This window comes from Glandiceps talaboti, chromosome 6 (genome assembly GCF_964340395.1).
Source record: "Glandiceps talaboti chromosome 6, keGlaTala1.1, whole genome shotgun sequence".
NCBI classification, from domain to species: domain Eukaryota; kingdom Metazoa; phylum Hemichordata; class Enteropneusta; family Spengelidae; genus Glandiceps; species Glandiceps talaboti.
The window spans coordinates 8759437-8776186 of record NC_135554.1 but is presented as its reverse complement, the minus strand read 5'-3'; the positions used below and the strand labels follow the sequence as shown (position 1 = coordinate 8776186).

Below are 16750 nucleotides of genomic sequence, written 5' to 3'. Positions count from 1 at the left end.
CAATGAAGTGTAATATGTCACAAAATGATTGAATTTGGCTGTATGTACGTACATAGGGACAGATAAGAGTAAATAGATTTGAACATCTCAATACACTCACAGGTATAGACAGTAGTTTAAGAATTGAAAGGGTGTTTTTTTTTTCATATCGGGTCAAGGCTTATCCTTTTTTTCCATATTCAGGTAGAGTAGACTTAACCAGCAGTACCCACTTGTGTACACACAGTCACACTGACATACAACGACCATCGAATCAGCATATGTCTTTGATGCATGCCACTAGATAATTGCCAACCAGAAAAACTTTGACATTAATGGTAACAATGCTGAATGTACACAATGCATGACTGACTGATAAAGGGGCTACCCAAGTAGACTGAATGTTGTTTGTTGAATGGTTTACAACAATACAAACGGATTACATACTGGAAGATAGTACCTGAGGACATTACGGCCAAACATTGAAGTGCCGTTGGCAACACAGTGACTGGCAGTGTAGCAACAACCATAGGGTGATACATAGCAGGCAGTGTGACAGTATAACTCTAACCATTCTGATAGTTCCATTTAATACCTAAAGTTACATCCTATACAGCTACAGTCAGTAACTTGCAACAAGAAATAAATAACTATAACCTTGACCTTGACTACTACATAAATATTAATATGAAATATCATTTGGTTATAAAATAATTAATATGACAGACACCTGAAACAAGAGAGGACAACACAGCCAGCATGTACTTGTACATTTGTATTAACAAGCAGCCTTCTTTAGCATGTACATGTACTTGTATTAACAAGCAGCCTTCATAGCATGTACAATGTACACACAAATGTCTTAGTTCTTACAACCACCTGTTGAGTATATTCTCAAATAAGTCTGGTTTTATTCCCTTTTAGGGACCATTATCTCCAACTTTTGCAGCCAATATATATCAGGGCTTGAATTGAACTTCTTTCTTTGGTAATCGGAGTGGGCTACCAATTGCAGAGAGTGTTACATGTAGTAGCCCAAGGATGGCGACCAATAGTCTCATATTCCTGAACTGGAAATATGTAGGTTTTTGAAATATTTTGGTGTCTGTATATCTTCCATCCTTTAAATCATCACATAATTAATGGTACCCTGAGTGGGCTACCAGCTGCAAATTGTAATTTTGAGCCCTGTATACATGTGAATGTATGCATAATGTGTAGTATACCATACAAGTACATGTAGCTTGTTTTAGTCACCATTCAGACAAACTGAAGGTGTCCATGACATAAATATTAGACTCACAGATGTAAGAATACAGACTCAAGTTAACTATCATTAATCCAGAGTGAAATTGTTGTGATATTGAAGGTTGGACTACATGTTTGTCCTTCAAGGACATCAAATTCTGCTCTTATGCATTAAGTATGACATGGAAGTCAAGCTTACTATAAGAAGGCTGACAATTTGTCATTTGATGTGAACACAAGTCATGCATAACAGACACGTACTGTGGTCACATGTGCCAAAACAATGAAAGAGTGTGAACTCTCCAGGGAACTGGGACTACCTGAGGTAGGGGTTACAAATCACAAATTAGAGAGAAAACATGCATGACAATCATGCAAGACTGGATATAGAGGACACTGTATTGAAATGCAGGGTAGAATATTTAAAGACAAGCGACCTATCGGTCAGAATAGCTCCGCTGTTTGTTTTTTTTATTTATTTTTTTATTTTGGTGACATGTAGAAGTGGTTCAGTTCTTCAGCTCTTTACTATGCAGTTTTGTTTTAGCGATGCAATAAAGTGGTTAGTGGTTTCATATGATGTCTCACTATAAAACACATTTTACACAGAAGTTGGTAATGTATTGTACTTTTATACCATAGTCACCATTTTATAACAAAAATATACAGTTATGAAAAATTGCACAAAATCTCAGAAAAAAATGACTGGGAAATGCACACAAAAAAAAGAAAAAAAAAAGATTTTGAGGTTGGCTATAAATAATTCCAGTGTCTTACAGCTTTAACCCTGGAAAATTTTAATGATGAATGAAATAAACTAGGGATCTAAAATAATTTTGAGGCAATTTGAATTTCAATTTTCTAACAAATTTACCAAGTCAACAACATTGAACTTGTACTAGTTGTAGTAGATATATATATAGGGAAGAAATGTATTAATCGCCATCTTAGTTTCCGTACGGCGACAATCCCCAAGTACCCGAAAGAGAGTCATTCTCAGCCATTGACAGGGTTCGACACTGGAGTAAAAAAGTCACTATCCCACAGGACTAGTAAAATTGATAACGTAGTAGTCCTGCAAAAAATCTGGTGGTCCTATCTTTAAGTGCTTTCGCTTGTTCACTTAGGCTCTTCATCTCTCTTAGTTTTTGCTCAACTTCTAATTCACTTTTCCAAACCCCATATTTATTTCAAACCGTGTGTTGTAATTGAACTGTCTATTTCTTTGTAGTTGTTTGTGCATCATCAACTCATTACTGTAATTTTATTCTCTTTTTTATGTTTTGGAGCTTCTTCTCTTTTTTGTTGCTTTCTGTGAGTAGTTTGTCTTAATTGGGGGGGGGGGGAGTAATAAGATGTTATGTGGTCTTATTTCTAGCTCATAACATTTCTGGTACACATTGATCTAACTATTGCATTTTTAAAAGACAAAAAATTACCTTCCCATGGAGCAAGTCTTTATAGTGTTGTCCTTAGTGCATATTAGAATGTATTTACAACATAAAAATAAATAAATTTGAAGGTTACCAGCAGTTACAGCAAAATTTTGTTACTAATTACATGTACAAGTCACTTCGTCTATTTTCGTGTCTATGTACTTCCGGGTTGACATAAACGTTAAACGTGATACAGTCGGCCCTATAATTACTAAGAAATGACAAAACCGTTCGCAAAATAAAGTTCAGGATTTTAATTTTTCAAACTGAATATCAATATCCACTACACATTCAATAACTGGTTTCGCGTATTTAGAAATGTGCCCCAAAACATGAACACGGAACACGGAACACGGAACACGGAATCGTACCGTGTCAGTGTTACTAACTAAGTTAGCAGTTTCATTGTAGGCTGTAAGTTGTACCAGTAAAAACGATCATCACATCATGTAGGAAGTACAAAAACATAGAACACGTTGTTTTCTTGCTGAATAAACTCACTGAAATAACAACACGGTCAAATCGCGTCTTCGATTTTGACAGCCACCATTGTTATGATTGAGCTTCACTTACTTCCGTTGAACGTGGCCAGTACAGTGTAATACACAAATCATCGTACAACTAATTTTATTGGCTATAATATTAGCTACATTTGAAAGGTCTCACTTGATTGGCTCATCCTTCGCTATTCCCGTTTTCAAGAGACACCCCGCCAGAATAAAGTGCCACGTAGTACAGCAATGGCGCGAGATCGCCTGTTGGGCGACTTTCCCACCGGGTGTGCTTTTCGAAAACTACACAAACACATGCTTTTATGACACGGAATCATAGAAAATCTACCCCGTTTCCAAACTAATCGTAATTTTCCCTGGTAATTTTATCGCGAATAGACAACCGGAGTTGGTCAAAATAGCAAATTAAAAATCAAATGAATTTTACTATGACCGTGAATTCATCATATAGCCGGTGGTTTGAATTCTGAGCTCCCTACTAATATACCTATCACAGAAAGTTACTCGACTCGCGGGATAGCGGACCATGTACCAGCGTGTACGTGTATATCGAACCCTTGCTATACGTTACAGCATAGACCCTCCTGGTTACAGTGGTAACACTCGTTCATGTTCGATTACCTTTCATAAAGAAAACACAACGAAATGGTTGAAGTGATCTTTTTTTAAATTTCTTTTCATCACAAAAACAAAATCTGTGTGATCAAAAGTGTTGTAAACTAAACCAGAAAGAATTATCGGACTGGCTAAACTTCCCGCTGAACTGGAGTAAGGTCCAACAATGTCCAAGCCTCGATAGTAGGTGAGCAAATCGTCTCAAACTAGCGATACAACTTTCAAAATATAACTTGACATGTCTTCATTTGTTAGAGTTATACAATTCAAGACGGGTTTTCACTCGAAAGAAACAATTCTGTGAATAATGACATTCTGAACGCAGCGATTTCTCGTACGGCTGGCAACGACTTGCTTCCGGGTTAGTCCCTCGTACATCCGGGTACTTGAGATTGTCGTCGTACGGAACTACCACATCGGCAATTTTGACGCTGTAATTTTGCCACCAATATTGATCGTACAAAAACAAAACTCCATAAATGAACCACAAAGTACTTTCCCTTTCAAAATGTGGTAATTTTAGAAAGAGTATTATCGTTTTTATTGACGACTGACTCTGTCAAAAATTGTCCCATACACTTCAGTTCACAGGCATTCAAACTTGATCATGAGGGAGGTGCATATACTGGAATGAACCATTCTGTAGGAGGGGTGGATGGAGAATTGGATTTGAAGTTTACAACCCTTTTTCGAACAAATATTTGTCATTTGGGCGCACAATGCGTAGAATTAAGACTATAGCACATATTACATTGCTTGTTTGACGTCAATAGTGTCTTTTGAAAAGTTGCACTTTACCTAAAGTCTCGCGGAGTGATTTCCAATATGGCGTCGGTCATTATACTCATTAACATATTCATTTTTTTTTCAAATTTCAAAAAAAAAATCATAAAAAATAGAAGAGAAGACGTGCTGACTTGAAATTAACAAATCTAAGTAAGGTACCCTCTGTGCATCAACACACCACATATCAAAGCAATCTGACTTTAAGTTTATGAGGAGTTGATGAAAATGTCATTTTTGGAAAAAAAATCATAAAAAATTGAAAATGGCACAGATCAACTTGGCATGAACAAATCTGAATAGCCTCCCCCCAGGGAACATGCACACCAAATATCGAAGAATTCCGACTGTCACTTTCGGAGTAGATAGTGAAGATATAAAAGTTTGACGGACACCTATGATTCACTCTACTCTCTATACCTCAATACCCACCTATACCTAAAGCTACGCTTTCAGCTTTCGCTGACAGCGGAGCTAAAAAGATGCTCAACATATGTTTATGCTCAGTTAAAGACCCAGTCATCCAGCAATGCTGTAGTAAAGGTTGATACTCAACAAAAGAATACTCCTAGCTAATCCTTTATGGCCCAACTGATAAGATAGCAGTACTGCATGAACCTGGTACTGAATCATGTGCCTTTAAAGTATGGTGATAACATTCACCATAAAAGATGGAAAATGTATTGTTGGGAGGCAACATTTTGAGGCAATTAATGGCACAGTTATGATTTGGTAAAGAACAATGGACCACTTTTAGATGAAGCAAAATCAAAATAATGCAGAGTGGACACCATTTAGGACTCGTCTGAGTCTTCGGCTCAAAATACATCAAACCCAATTTTCGACCAAGGGCTAGAAATCTTACCCCTAATGGGTACATACATGTATATATACGTATAATCAAATTAAGGGAGTAGCCCCCCCCCCCCCCCCCCCCCCCATGTATATTAACATAGCAGTGACTAGAGAGGGATCTCACTTGACACATGTAGATATAGTGTGGCACAACTTGAAGTGTCAACCAAACAATTCTATTTGCTGTAGTATGTACAAATAGTGGCATGAGCATCAACCAAATCGTTATATTTGCTATCACAACAACACAGCTACATATCAAAGTTCCATTTAGTTTCTATTTACAGAACAACACCTCCACATAATACACATTACACATTTGCTTTGTTTTTCTTGGCAAATACTGCGTAAAAACCTTGATTGAAGAGCTGTCAATGAATGTGAACAAACCAGCTGACATAATATAACATGTATGTCTAGATATATGTCATGTACATCAAGTTGTATGCAGTTACAACAAACATTTGAACTACAAACTGTACAAATAATAATATACACTTTTCTTCCCCGAAGTTGAAGTGTACAACTTCTTCATACAATTTACATGTAACTTGTAACAGTCAGGGAATACATGCACATTGTACTTGGTATACTTTATATCAGTCTGTACTTTCTGACGTCAATTCTGTAGTACCATTACACCACATAAAATGTAGAGAATGCCCTTTTTGTGACCTACACTATTGTACTTTAATCAACATAAAATACTACATAACTTAGGAAATTTGGCTAAATTTGTATGCATGAAACAAACTCATATACATATACATATACATATACATATACATATACATATACATATACATATACATACAAACATACATATAATATGCACACATACATGTAGCATTGTGAAATGTACATTTGCGCGTACACACACACACACACACACACACACACACACACACACACACACACACACACACACGCACACACCATCCACTCCCCCACCACCACACATGCATAAAAATAGAATGCTGTACATGAATAACGTTATGACAACTGCACACTGGTTGTAAGTCTTAAGATAACTGTACATGTATCTGAGCAACAGTTGTAACTTTGTAACTACTATAGCCTTGAATAATATAACCTTCTCCTTAAAAATACCATCAATATGTCATTACGTCATGTGATCTATATATATGTAAATCTACAGTGTATTCCAAGTCAATGTGCACTGAAAAGACTAGTACAGTTTCACTTTAAAACAAAATTTCACTTCTTTTTGTTTTACATTTTGTACCTTCAGTTCTGGACAGTTACCTTTAAAATAGTATAGATTGGTATAAGACACAGAATAGAAAGTAGGCACTTGATTTTTATAAATAATATATACACACATCACATGTTTATTTGTATGTAATGTCTTTTGTTACATCATCTGTGTGCTGTCTTTAACTTGGCCTGGCTGTCAGAATAGTATAATGGCATTACATTTGTCGACAGTGGGTTATAAATTACTCCAAATCATGACATTTTCATTTTCATATAAAACTTCCTTTTTAAATAATGCTGTAAACGTGTCCATGCATTTATGCTTCACTAGTTCCAACTCCATGGTACTTGCATCACGGCACCATACAGGGTCGTACCAAAGGTCACAAACCATTCTCTAATCCCCAGTGTCAGCTTAACCTTATAGCGGACTTCAGACGTCACTTTTTACAGTTTTTTTTTTCTTTTTTATGAGAAAGCAATGACATAAATATTATACAGCACAAATAAAAGGATTAAAACTAAGCCATATGACTACAGGATGACTGACCAATGTGATGAACGTCATAGTGACAAGTAAGGTTACTGACATAAGGGTACACACTACCCAGTCACACACCTGTTGATTTGGAATTGCAATAATTCAATTATTTCTTTCTTAATACCAGTAGTAATAAAATATACAGATCATTAAAAGGGTATGCAAAACTTTACACCAGTGCTAACAACAAATTTTCACAATTGCAACAACTTAATGGTAGTAATGCATGCATACAATGTACATGTATCATTTTTTCAATTTTAAAAGCTTTGAAAAACTTCAAGTCACTTATACTAAACAATGGGGTCTTTTTAGGTGTTATTCTGTTCCTGTAGAATTTTATTCACCTGAAACACTGAAATTATAAATCACAGTATGAAAATAAATCTATTTTGAAACATTTATGATTGGACACTTAGTAATATCATTCACTTGTTTTATATAATATAGATTTAGGAACAAAAGAATTAAGACTAGACAAAAATGTGCACTTTGGACCAGGCTTGGCCCCAAGAATAACTTTGTTAACTCTAAGAATGCCATGTGTACATTGTTTTAAAAAATGAAATACAATTATGTGAGCAGGTAGACAGGCAGACTGACAAACACACATGATGCACACACATACATACACACACACACACACACACACACACACACACACACACACACACACACACACACACACACAGCAGTTCACTTTCCTTTTACACTGTGTTTCAGAATACTTCTTTATTGATTTCCAGTTTCTATGCTCTTGTACATTGTAATTGTAGTAAAACTATGCCTAAACAATACGTTGGCAAGATACAACTGTCATTTAACGTCCTTTGTCTGTGTTAATCAATATAGGAACAGTGCAAATACCTTGTCTTTGTTCAGCTATTTTAAGCATGGCTAATGACTTTAAGCTGTACTTTAATGTTATGTTGTGTTTGGCTGTGTTGTCTTTTGTTGTTGTTGTTGTTGTTGTTGTCATATGGGTAACATGAATGAAATTTTTTGATGTCACAATGTACATATACACATGAACCAATATTTTTCAGTAAAGACTGTGTCAAACTTGCATATACATATATGAAGATATACTTTTACATCATACATGTACTACTATGACTAAAAAATACTTTGTGACTCAAATTCAATGACCAGGTTTCTTAAGTATTTTGTTTTAGTGTTATGTTAACGTTTAGCATGCATTTGCACGTCTAAAAGATGAAAGTACATTGATACATTGAATGAATGAATAAAGTCATGTTTATGAGTGACTATATCATCATTGGGATTCTATCATTTACAGCCAGAATTAGATAGACATTTTAGCAAAACTAAAAAGTAAAATACATGTATCTTACTAACGATTAAAGTAAAGGTTTTTTTACAGTATCTTGTAAACTTAGAAATTTCAGAAGTCGGGAATAAAATTGATGCTTAGGTTAGTGATTCTCAGGTTAGTGATTCTCTTTGTTTTAAAATTAGTTAAAATGTAACAAAGTCTAAAGGTATTTTCCCTGGTTTTCTCTCCAAAGCTCTGCTGTGGTACAAGGTAGGATAATATAATCATACTCTTCATCCATATATTTATGAGTGGGTAAAAACAACCAGAATTTCACAAAGATACTAACAGGTATTTTACAAGGGTTACTTGCCCAAATGATGGTATACAGGGTATTATGATGGAATTTTGGAAATCATTGGAAAGTTGCCCCCCCACCCTACCCCCACTCCCACCCCAAACCAATGCACCAACAGACACAACCACCCCAGCCCTCCCCTGCAAATAATCAATTACAATTTATCCAGCTTATTGAATCACATTTAGACAAATTTTAAACGGCATGAAAAACGTTTAACAATGCACGTACATGTACATATCTTCTGAGTTTTTTCTTCAAATTGGCTTTCTTTCTAATTATAATATTGTTCGATTGACTGGATTGATTACCAATTTATCAAACATATGGAACCACAGCTGTTATTCAGACAATCTATAATTGTTCAAAATAGATCTACAAGTAACTTGATTTCAAAGTGTAATTATCAACATGAATGGCATAAATAATTTGTTTGTCTCAAAATTTGATCTCATTGAAATTATTCCGCCCACTGAATGGTTACAACTCACATTGAGTATTTATTTGTAAATTTAATCACAAATGTTTCACACGGAATTTTTCAGAAACTTGATAATTAAATTATAATGAAGAGTATATATTAATAATGTGCCTATTCTCTGCAAAGAATAGCTCTCAAGTTTCAACACAGATTTACACTTAGCCTCAGACTTGGTAGTCTGCAACTTAGCAATACCCCTGGCATAGACCGACAGTGGCATAACTATTCCTTTTAGCTTCGAGTCCCTAGACAGTATGCAATTCCTGCAGGCTGAGCAGGAACATAGGATTAGTCAGACTCGGACCAGTCCCCCCCCCCCCCCCCCCCCCCCCAATTTCATGCATTTGTATTGAATTGAGTAATATTGAACAGCTGGGTTGACTAAGGTACAGTAGGAAGGTACAAAGCTTGCCAAAAGGACTTTAATCATCTGAAGAAAGACATGCCAGTGGTACCGCATTGTAAGGTTCTTATCAACAACTTACATAGATTCCAAGCCAGCCACTCAATCCAACCATTCATTGATTCAACCATCGTGACTAACCATTTAATAATCACGAATCCAAAATTAATTAAATAATAAAACTGAATAGCAACCACATAATAGAGATTGTTATTTCAATTACTTACATTACAACGTTTTGATTATACTTTTAGTTATATTAAATTTTCCGCTATTTGTTAGTGGGCTTAACAATGTTTTTGTCAAATAATGTCTACCATTGTGTGTGTTATAATAACATGTCCTGTGAATATCAATATCAATTTGTATTTTACTGTCTAAATAGAAATATATACTATTGTTCAATATTTCAGCATATGCTGAGCTGAATGAGTTAACTAAATGCACCGCAGTACTATTACATAATACCACAGTTAATAGAAAATAGATCTTAATAGATCTTAGTCCTTTCTGATTTGTTTTCTAATTAAATTCTGCATGTTACTTCAATCAGACAGGCTATTGTTTGGTTTTGATGATTTCCAAACTACAGAATGATACATGCTTTGTTTGTCTAGCACTTAAAAACTGAATGCCAGACATGAAACAGGTAGCCAAGGTATTCCTGTCAGGGGGGTGAACTGCCAAATTTGTATTGTTAAACTCTATACAACTTGGACTTTGCAATAAACTGTATTGTACATATTTTTTTTGTTAGGCCATTCTACAATCTTAAGTGCAAACACACACTCCTCACTAAAGTGTACATGTATGTACTGTTTTATATGTACATCAAAACAACAAACAAGGATTTTGTTTATCTGTCACTTACATCTTGTTTTTGACAAACAAGCCAGAAGGACACTGAAAAATTCACAACTGTGATGTTTTGTTATGTATATCAGTTTTCCCCTCAGGTTTATTGAAATACATTATGTTGTTATGGTTACGTTGCTCTGCTAAGTCAAAGAAAGCAGTCAACCTCTACAAGTCTTAGAAATGTTAAAATAAAAAGCCATCCTCATGCTGGTATACAAAGTTGATATAGGTATGAAGTATATGTATGTAGTGATAGTCTAGTCCCTATACGATATTGTTATGATTTACACTTCCACTCACAACGTTGGCATACAGGCTAGTACAGCAGTACAGCAACAGACTGTCTTAAAAAGACTGTCAGTATCAAGTCACTGTTTTCAATAAAACTAAACTGTCTTGAAGAATGTCGGTATCAATTCACAGATTTCAATAAAACTAAACTGCCACGTTAAAATAATTATTGCCAGAAAATTTCAATCAAACTTTGTGCATTCTAGGTAAATATGAAATTAATTATTCAAGTACATTATATGTACAGATAAAGATCCCGTGATTCTGTATTTGTTTTGTATGTTACAGTGCCTTTTGAAGCAAATTTGAGAATATCTTACTGGGGAAATAAAGAAAACACACATTTTTTACATCATACTAATAAATATATACACACACAGCAAATTCGATCTTGTAAATAGATATGCTATTTTGACAGAAGGAAAAGTAAATGACATATTACTACAAAAAAAAAATTCAACTGTTGTATGACCAAAGTTATAAATTTGACATACTATAATTTTACATCCTGCTGAACACATTTTTTTTCAGATTTAAAAGGCTATTTTTTCAATCCCAGGACATCATATTATTATTAATGTTATCTAATCAGTGCAGTCCTAACTAAGGATTACATGGGGTCATGCTGGTTTTCTGAATCAATTCTTTATAAATTTCTTATACAAATTAAAATTTTATATATCTTTTTTTCAGACCTAGATTTTTAATACTAATCAAAAGCAGGCCTTTAAGTAACAAAGTAAAACAGGGTGTAAAAATGAAAATAAAAATTGTTCATAAAACATGTCATTACCTATCAATCATGAGTTAAAAACCGTCATAAAAAAACCACCCCTTGTTAGCAACACTAAAACATGTCACTGCCATTCATCATAAAACCATCAGTCTTCTTGGCAGCAACAGTAAAACATAACATTTCTGCAAGAGCATATAAATTACTCTGTCTCATTGGAATGATCACAGCCCATACATTGTACATCAAGACTTTCAACAGAAGCATACTTTATAGGCAGAAGTTGATATATACATGTACACAGAATGCATGGCTCCACAACATCTCTAGTTTCTCCCCTTTTCCATCTCCTCCTACTAGCCTGAACCCAAAATCTTATCAATCATGAAGCCATCAGAAATGCAGAAAGCAGAAAAGAAAACTTCATATAAATTAAATGATGTGGAAAACTTGCAGTTTGATTTCAAGTACTGTTAGAAAGACTATTCTCTGCAAATCAATTCTTTTGTAACAGTAGCTGTGAACAGTTGTTACTTCAACAATTTTACCTCGTCTTATATTTCAAGAGTTGAATGGCTCTGCTTGGAATATGTTTCAAGCACACGCTCCAATGCCAATGAACTAAGACTGCCCCTACTGTAGAAACGCTACACCTTGGGCCACGGCCTGACTAACTTATAAACAAACAAAAACACTAGTCACAGCTGACAGGCATGCTAAGACACAAACAAACCGATTTACAGTACACACACTACTTTTCACAGACTAGAATTGATGTACAATACCAAACACCCCCTAACCATGTACAGTTATTTCTTACATTGTCAGGGCCAAATGAAATCAAAGTGAAAAGAAACACTCTAAAAGATATTCATGTGGGTCCATTTGGATTACTATTACAATCGCAGTGACTGGAAGTCATCATTTAGCTATAAACTGATACCCCCCTCTCCAAGGCAAATTGGGGAATGGTTAACTCGCTTGTTTTTGTTTGGTATGAATTACACTATTTATAGAATGGACAATACTGATACATAAAAAAATATCTCAATGAGTTTCTACCTATGGCCAAGATCAGCAGGATTATATTTGTTGAAATGAGTGAACAAGACCAATACAGCTGCCATATATCATAGTAATCTCTTATACAGAGTAAAATACTCATAACAGCACCATATTAAAAACAGTGGTTTTGTTCATTGGTTTATATAATTCATCTCAGTTTGCAACTCTAGCACTTTGAGCACAAAGTGAGAACGGGCTATATAAAAATGAACATTATTTATTATCTATTTAATAATTTATTTAATTTATCATGACTACAAAACCAAAATTACTTTCACTTTCCTATACTATAGCTACATGTATATCATGCCTGACATTTACTTTTCAACTTTTTGGCATTCCATACATAGAAGTTATCAAGACCGATTTTTTTATAATCATTAAAAAAAATGGTTTGGTAAGTTTTGCAAAAGATGACATCGTGTGAAGAAATACTATATTATGTACTACTACTACTACTACTACTACTACTACTACTACTACTACTACTACTACCACCACTACCACCACCACCACCACCACCACCACCACCACCACCACTACTACTACTACTACTACTACTACTACTACTACTACTACCATGGAGGTACATGACATAGCTACCTCAATGCTAAGTACACATTGTGTACATAATTATTTACAATTGTAATAATATTTGTGAACCCCTGCACATTAATTTCCACTCATATGGGTAAAATTACAATCCTATTTTTTTGTATATCTTCACTTACATAATGTAAGTTCAACAACAACAACAAATATCCAATTGACAACACTGTAAACCTGTACTGTTTTAAGCAATGATCGAATTTGAACGATTTCCATAGACTTGAAGGGAAGAAAATTGCAAAACAAAATGGGGAAAGTTACATGTAGTTTGGTATTAAAATGCATACAGAAATAGAACACCTGTCGATATATGTTTATAACTGTGGCAGACATTTTCGTCTACTTACCCCAGACAATTGGATGAATAAGGAGCTTTATTGCCATAATAAACCGGCTTTTTAGCCTGCTCATTTAGACTATCAACAAGCGCTTGAAATGAAACGTTTCACAGCTCTGTACATGATGTACGTACTTCGCAAGGTAACTGTTCAATTTTTTGTCACATTTAATTTAAATACTGTATGAATACCAAATGACAATGTAAGCAACTAAAGGTCGTTTTAATTTTAAAAGTGTTTCATTTTTTTCGTGGACTGCAAATATTATTAGGTATGATTTCACCGTTACGTACGTTTACAACGCCGACATATGCTTATTACTAGGATTAGCAGATATGTTTTGAACACTCCCTTTTCACTCGTGGCGTAATCTGCCGGGTGATCACAGTAATTGTTGGGCAAACACACACGTTTGAAAATTTGTTTACAAAGGCAAACAAAAAGAAGCTATACACTGTTGTGACAGCGTGTCTACCACCTACCCGGTTGTTGCCGAGGTCCAACTTCCACAGCTGGGGACATACCGATAAATTTTCGACGGCTCCGATACTGTTATCCCGGAGTACCAACGTTTGCAGCTTTTGACACTGGCCCAGACGCTCGATGGCCACTATGGGTAAAGGAAATATTTTAATACCTGTTCAAATAATTAAGGTTCAGTCAAAATTTTACGTACAAATATCGGAAAACTACGGAATCGATTACACGATCGTGTATCATACAACAGCGATAAACTGTCGAGACTCGAGGTTACTTACCTATGTCCAAGCAAGACAAGTCAATGTACTCCGTTGACTGGAGAGGCCTTTTGGCCCGGGAACGTAGAAGCTGTAAGATTAAGGACATAACATAAGTTCTATGTCATACTTGATTCCTAAAACTCCAAGCACGCTACGAATTCGGTGTACAAACCTGACTTGTTATCCTCATAGTTACGCCATCTTGTGGTTACTGTAGTACACATAAACTTCAAAGAAGTTGTTTGACCGAAGCACAACCCTATCTTGCATATTCATCCACTGGGAAACAAAATAATTATATGTATCGAACGACAGTTACACAAGGTTACATCGTTATTGATCTGCTTCATATGATTTTTCAGTTTAAATTTTATCAAATCATTGTGTTATGAAACCCAGTAAACCGTTATTGCCAAGTTTTACAATAATATTTTATGAGGTACCAGTATTATCAATGCGCAGCGAACTGTGACCTCAAAGTTTCATAGTAATTTGCATAAGCCGACGACCGTACGGTTCGGACTCGTGCGTGGAGTCCGCGGTTTTGGTACTGTTGGTTTATAGATTCCTATATGTACGTGTGTCAGGGGGGGGGGGGCACTTTCCTGGGTAATGGGTACACGTGTTCCCTGGAGAAATCAAATTACAGAGACAAACTCTACAAAGATTCAAAACCAGGGAATTGTTATTTTATGTTGAAGAAATATGTCATACTTTGTGTGAATTCAAAGTTTCGTGGTAAAATTAAAGTGGCCATATGGATGACAAATGGGTACTAGTATTTATTTTGGATTTTTATTTGATAAAACAACTCTTCTATATTTTTCTACTTCGAAAATCTATGTGGAACAGCAAACACCAAGTCCTTGTCTGTAACTAAATAAATTGCAAAAACTTGAACTTATTAAAAAAAATAAAATAAAAAAAAGTATGTAAAAAGTTTGATATTGTACGTGCAATTTGCTGAGTTACAAACAACTACTAGTATTTCATATACGTGTTCTTTCACATTGTTTTTCCAACTAAAAAAACACAATGTTTTATCAGTTAATAATAACAATTCAAAATAAATAGCCAATTTTTATCCATACGGCCATTTATTTTTATCCCTTCTTCTTTTGATCAAAAATGAAAACAAAAAAATCTTCAATTTTGATTTCCAAAGAAACTTGGGCTTTTATTAACCATAGACTTTAGGTCAGATTTATTGTAACGTGGTATTCGTCTATTTACATATGTAACTGTAATCGTTTACTTCAAATTCCTTTATTCAACATCAAAACTATCCCAGCAGAGGTATTCTGACTGATAACTCACTTTTGAAAACCTGCTCACACGCACGTACTACCTAGTCCTCCTTGCAGACGGTGCACGGCGTTTCGCGCAACACACTACTAGACCCACAGGGGCGTGTATTATTGCTTAGATTTCCGTTTTCTTAGGAAAATATCATACGAATCTCGCTGCTACAAATGTATCGATCTATAGTACTACGTATACTATAAATATGAGACTAGACCTACCTACCTCCATGGAGGCCACGTTTCCTATATTGTTTAATATCTTATTAAACACACTTGCGTAATTTTGGCTTAACCATCATACAATTATATATTATTCAACTATTCAAACGAAGAAACATAGAAACAAACATATCATCATAGCAACTTGAAGATTGCCATTCTATGCGTAGGAAGACGGTTCAAGTTTAACAAGCGAGAGTAGTCTCTCTTTTTGCATTGTAAAAATCTTCCGAGAATGTGTTATGTGGTTTTGGCAAAAATTTATCAGTAAGCTTATATATATCACGTGACTAACGTGATCTCGCTTAGAATATCAGACAAAATTTAAAAGCAGGGCGTCGACCTTACTCTCGGAATATTGACAATGCGACTGAAATTCCCGGCAGGCCATCACTATCACTACTATACATAAAAAAAAAACTTTTAACTCGGAGTGCACTTGTCACTCATGCTCCCCTATTTATTATACTCTCTAATGTATATTTTTGCTATTCTCTATACAGGGTACCAGCTGATGGTGGGGCTGACTGGATATATATATAGATATATAACTGTACTCTATCTACTCTGGTTGTCCACTGAAGTATTTGCACACAAAATTAAAGTAGATTACAATAACAATCTTATTTGAATCTACATATATGACGATCCATACAGCAACGAAACAGTGCAGTTTTACGTACGTAACGTTCTTCACTGTTTAAGGTGGTCGTAAAGGCTAGGACGTCAGTTGAATTTGTATTTTAAAACTTCATAAAAAAAACCGCGGAAGTCACTGCACTGAAACAATTTTTACACATTTCCTATGGTTTCGTTTTTATATTTTTGAATATTCGACTTCTCTGTGTGGGATTGAAATGTTCACTTTTCCAAATAAAACTTATTTGC

At 35.0% G+C, this 16750-nt stretch overlaps 1 protein-coding gene across 1 annotated transcript in view; it reads right to left on the bottom strand.

Moving 5' to 3' along the window:
• Positions 1-14542, bottom strand: part of LOC144436126 (uncharacterized) — a 44101-nt gene extending 29559 nt beyond the window's left edge. Inside the window, exons 1-3 of the mRNA XM_078124828.1 lie at positions 14512-14542; positions 14358-14427; positions 14082-14209 (exon numbers count right to left, since the gene is read on the bottom strand). Of these exons, the coding sequence (XP_077980954.1) occupies positions 14082-14209; positions 14358-14427; positions 14512-14529 (216 nt within the window). The 5' untranslated portion in view covers positions 14530-14542. The remainder of the gene's footprint in view (positions 1-14081; positions 14210-14357; positions 14428-14511) is intronic.
• Positions 14543-16750: the final 2208 nt, after the last annotated feature.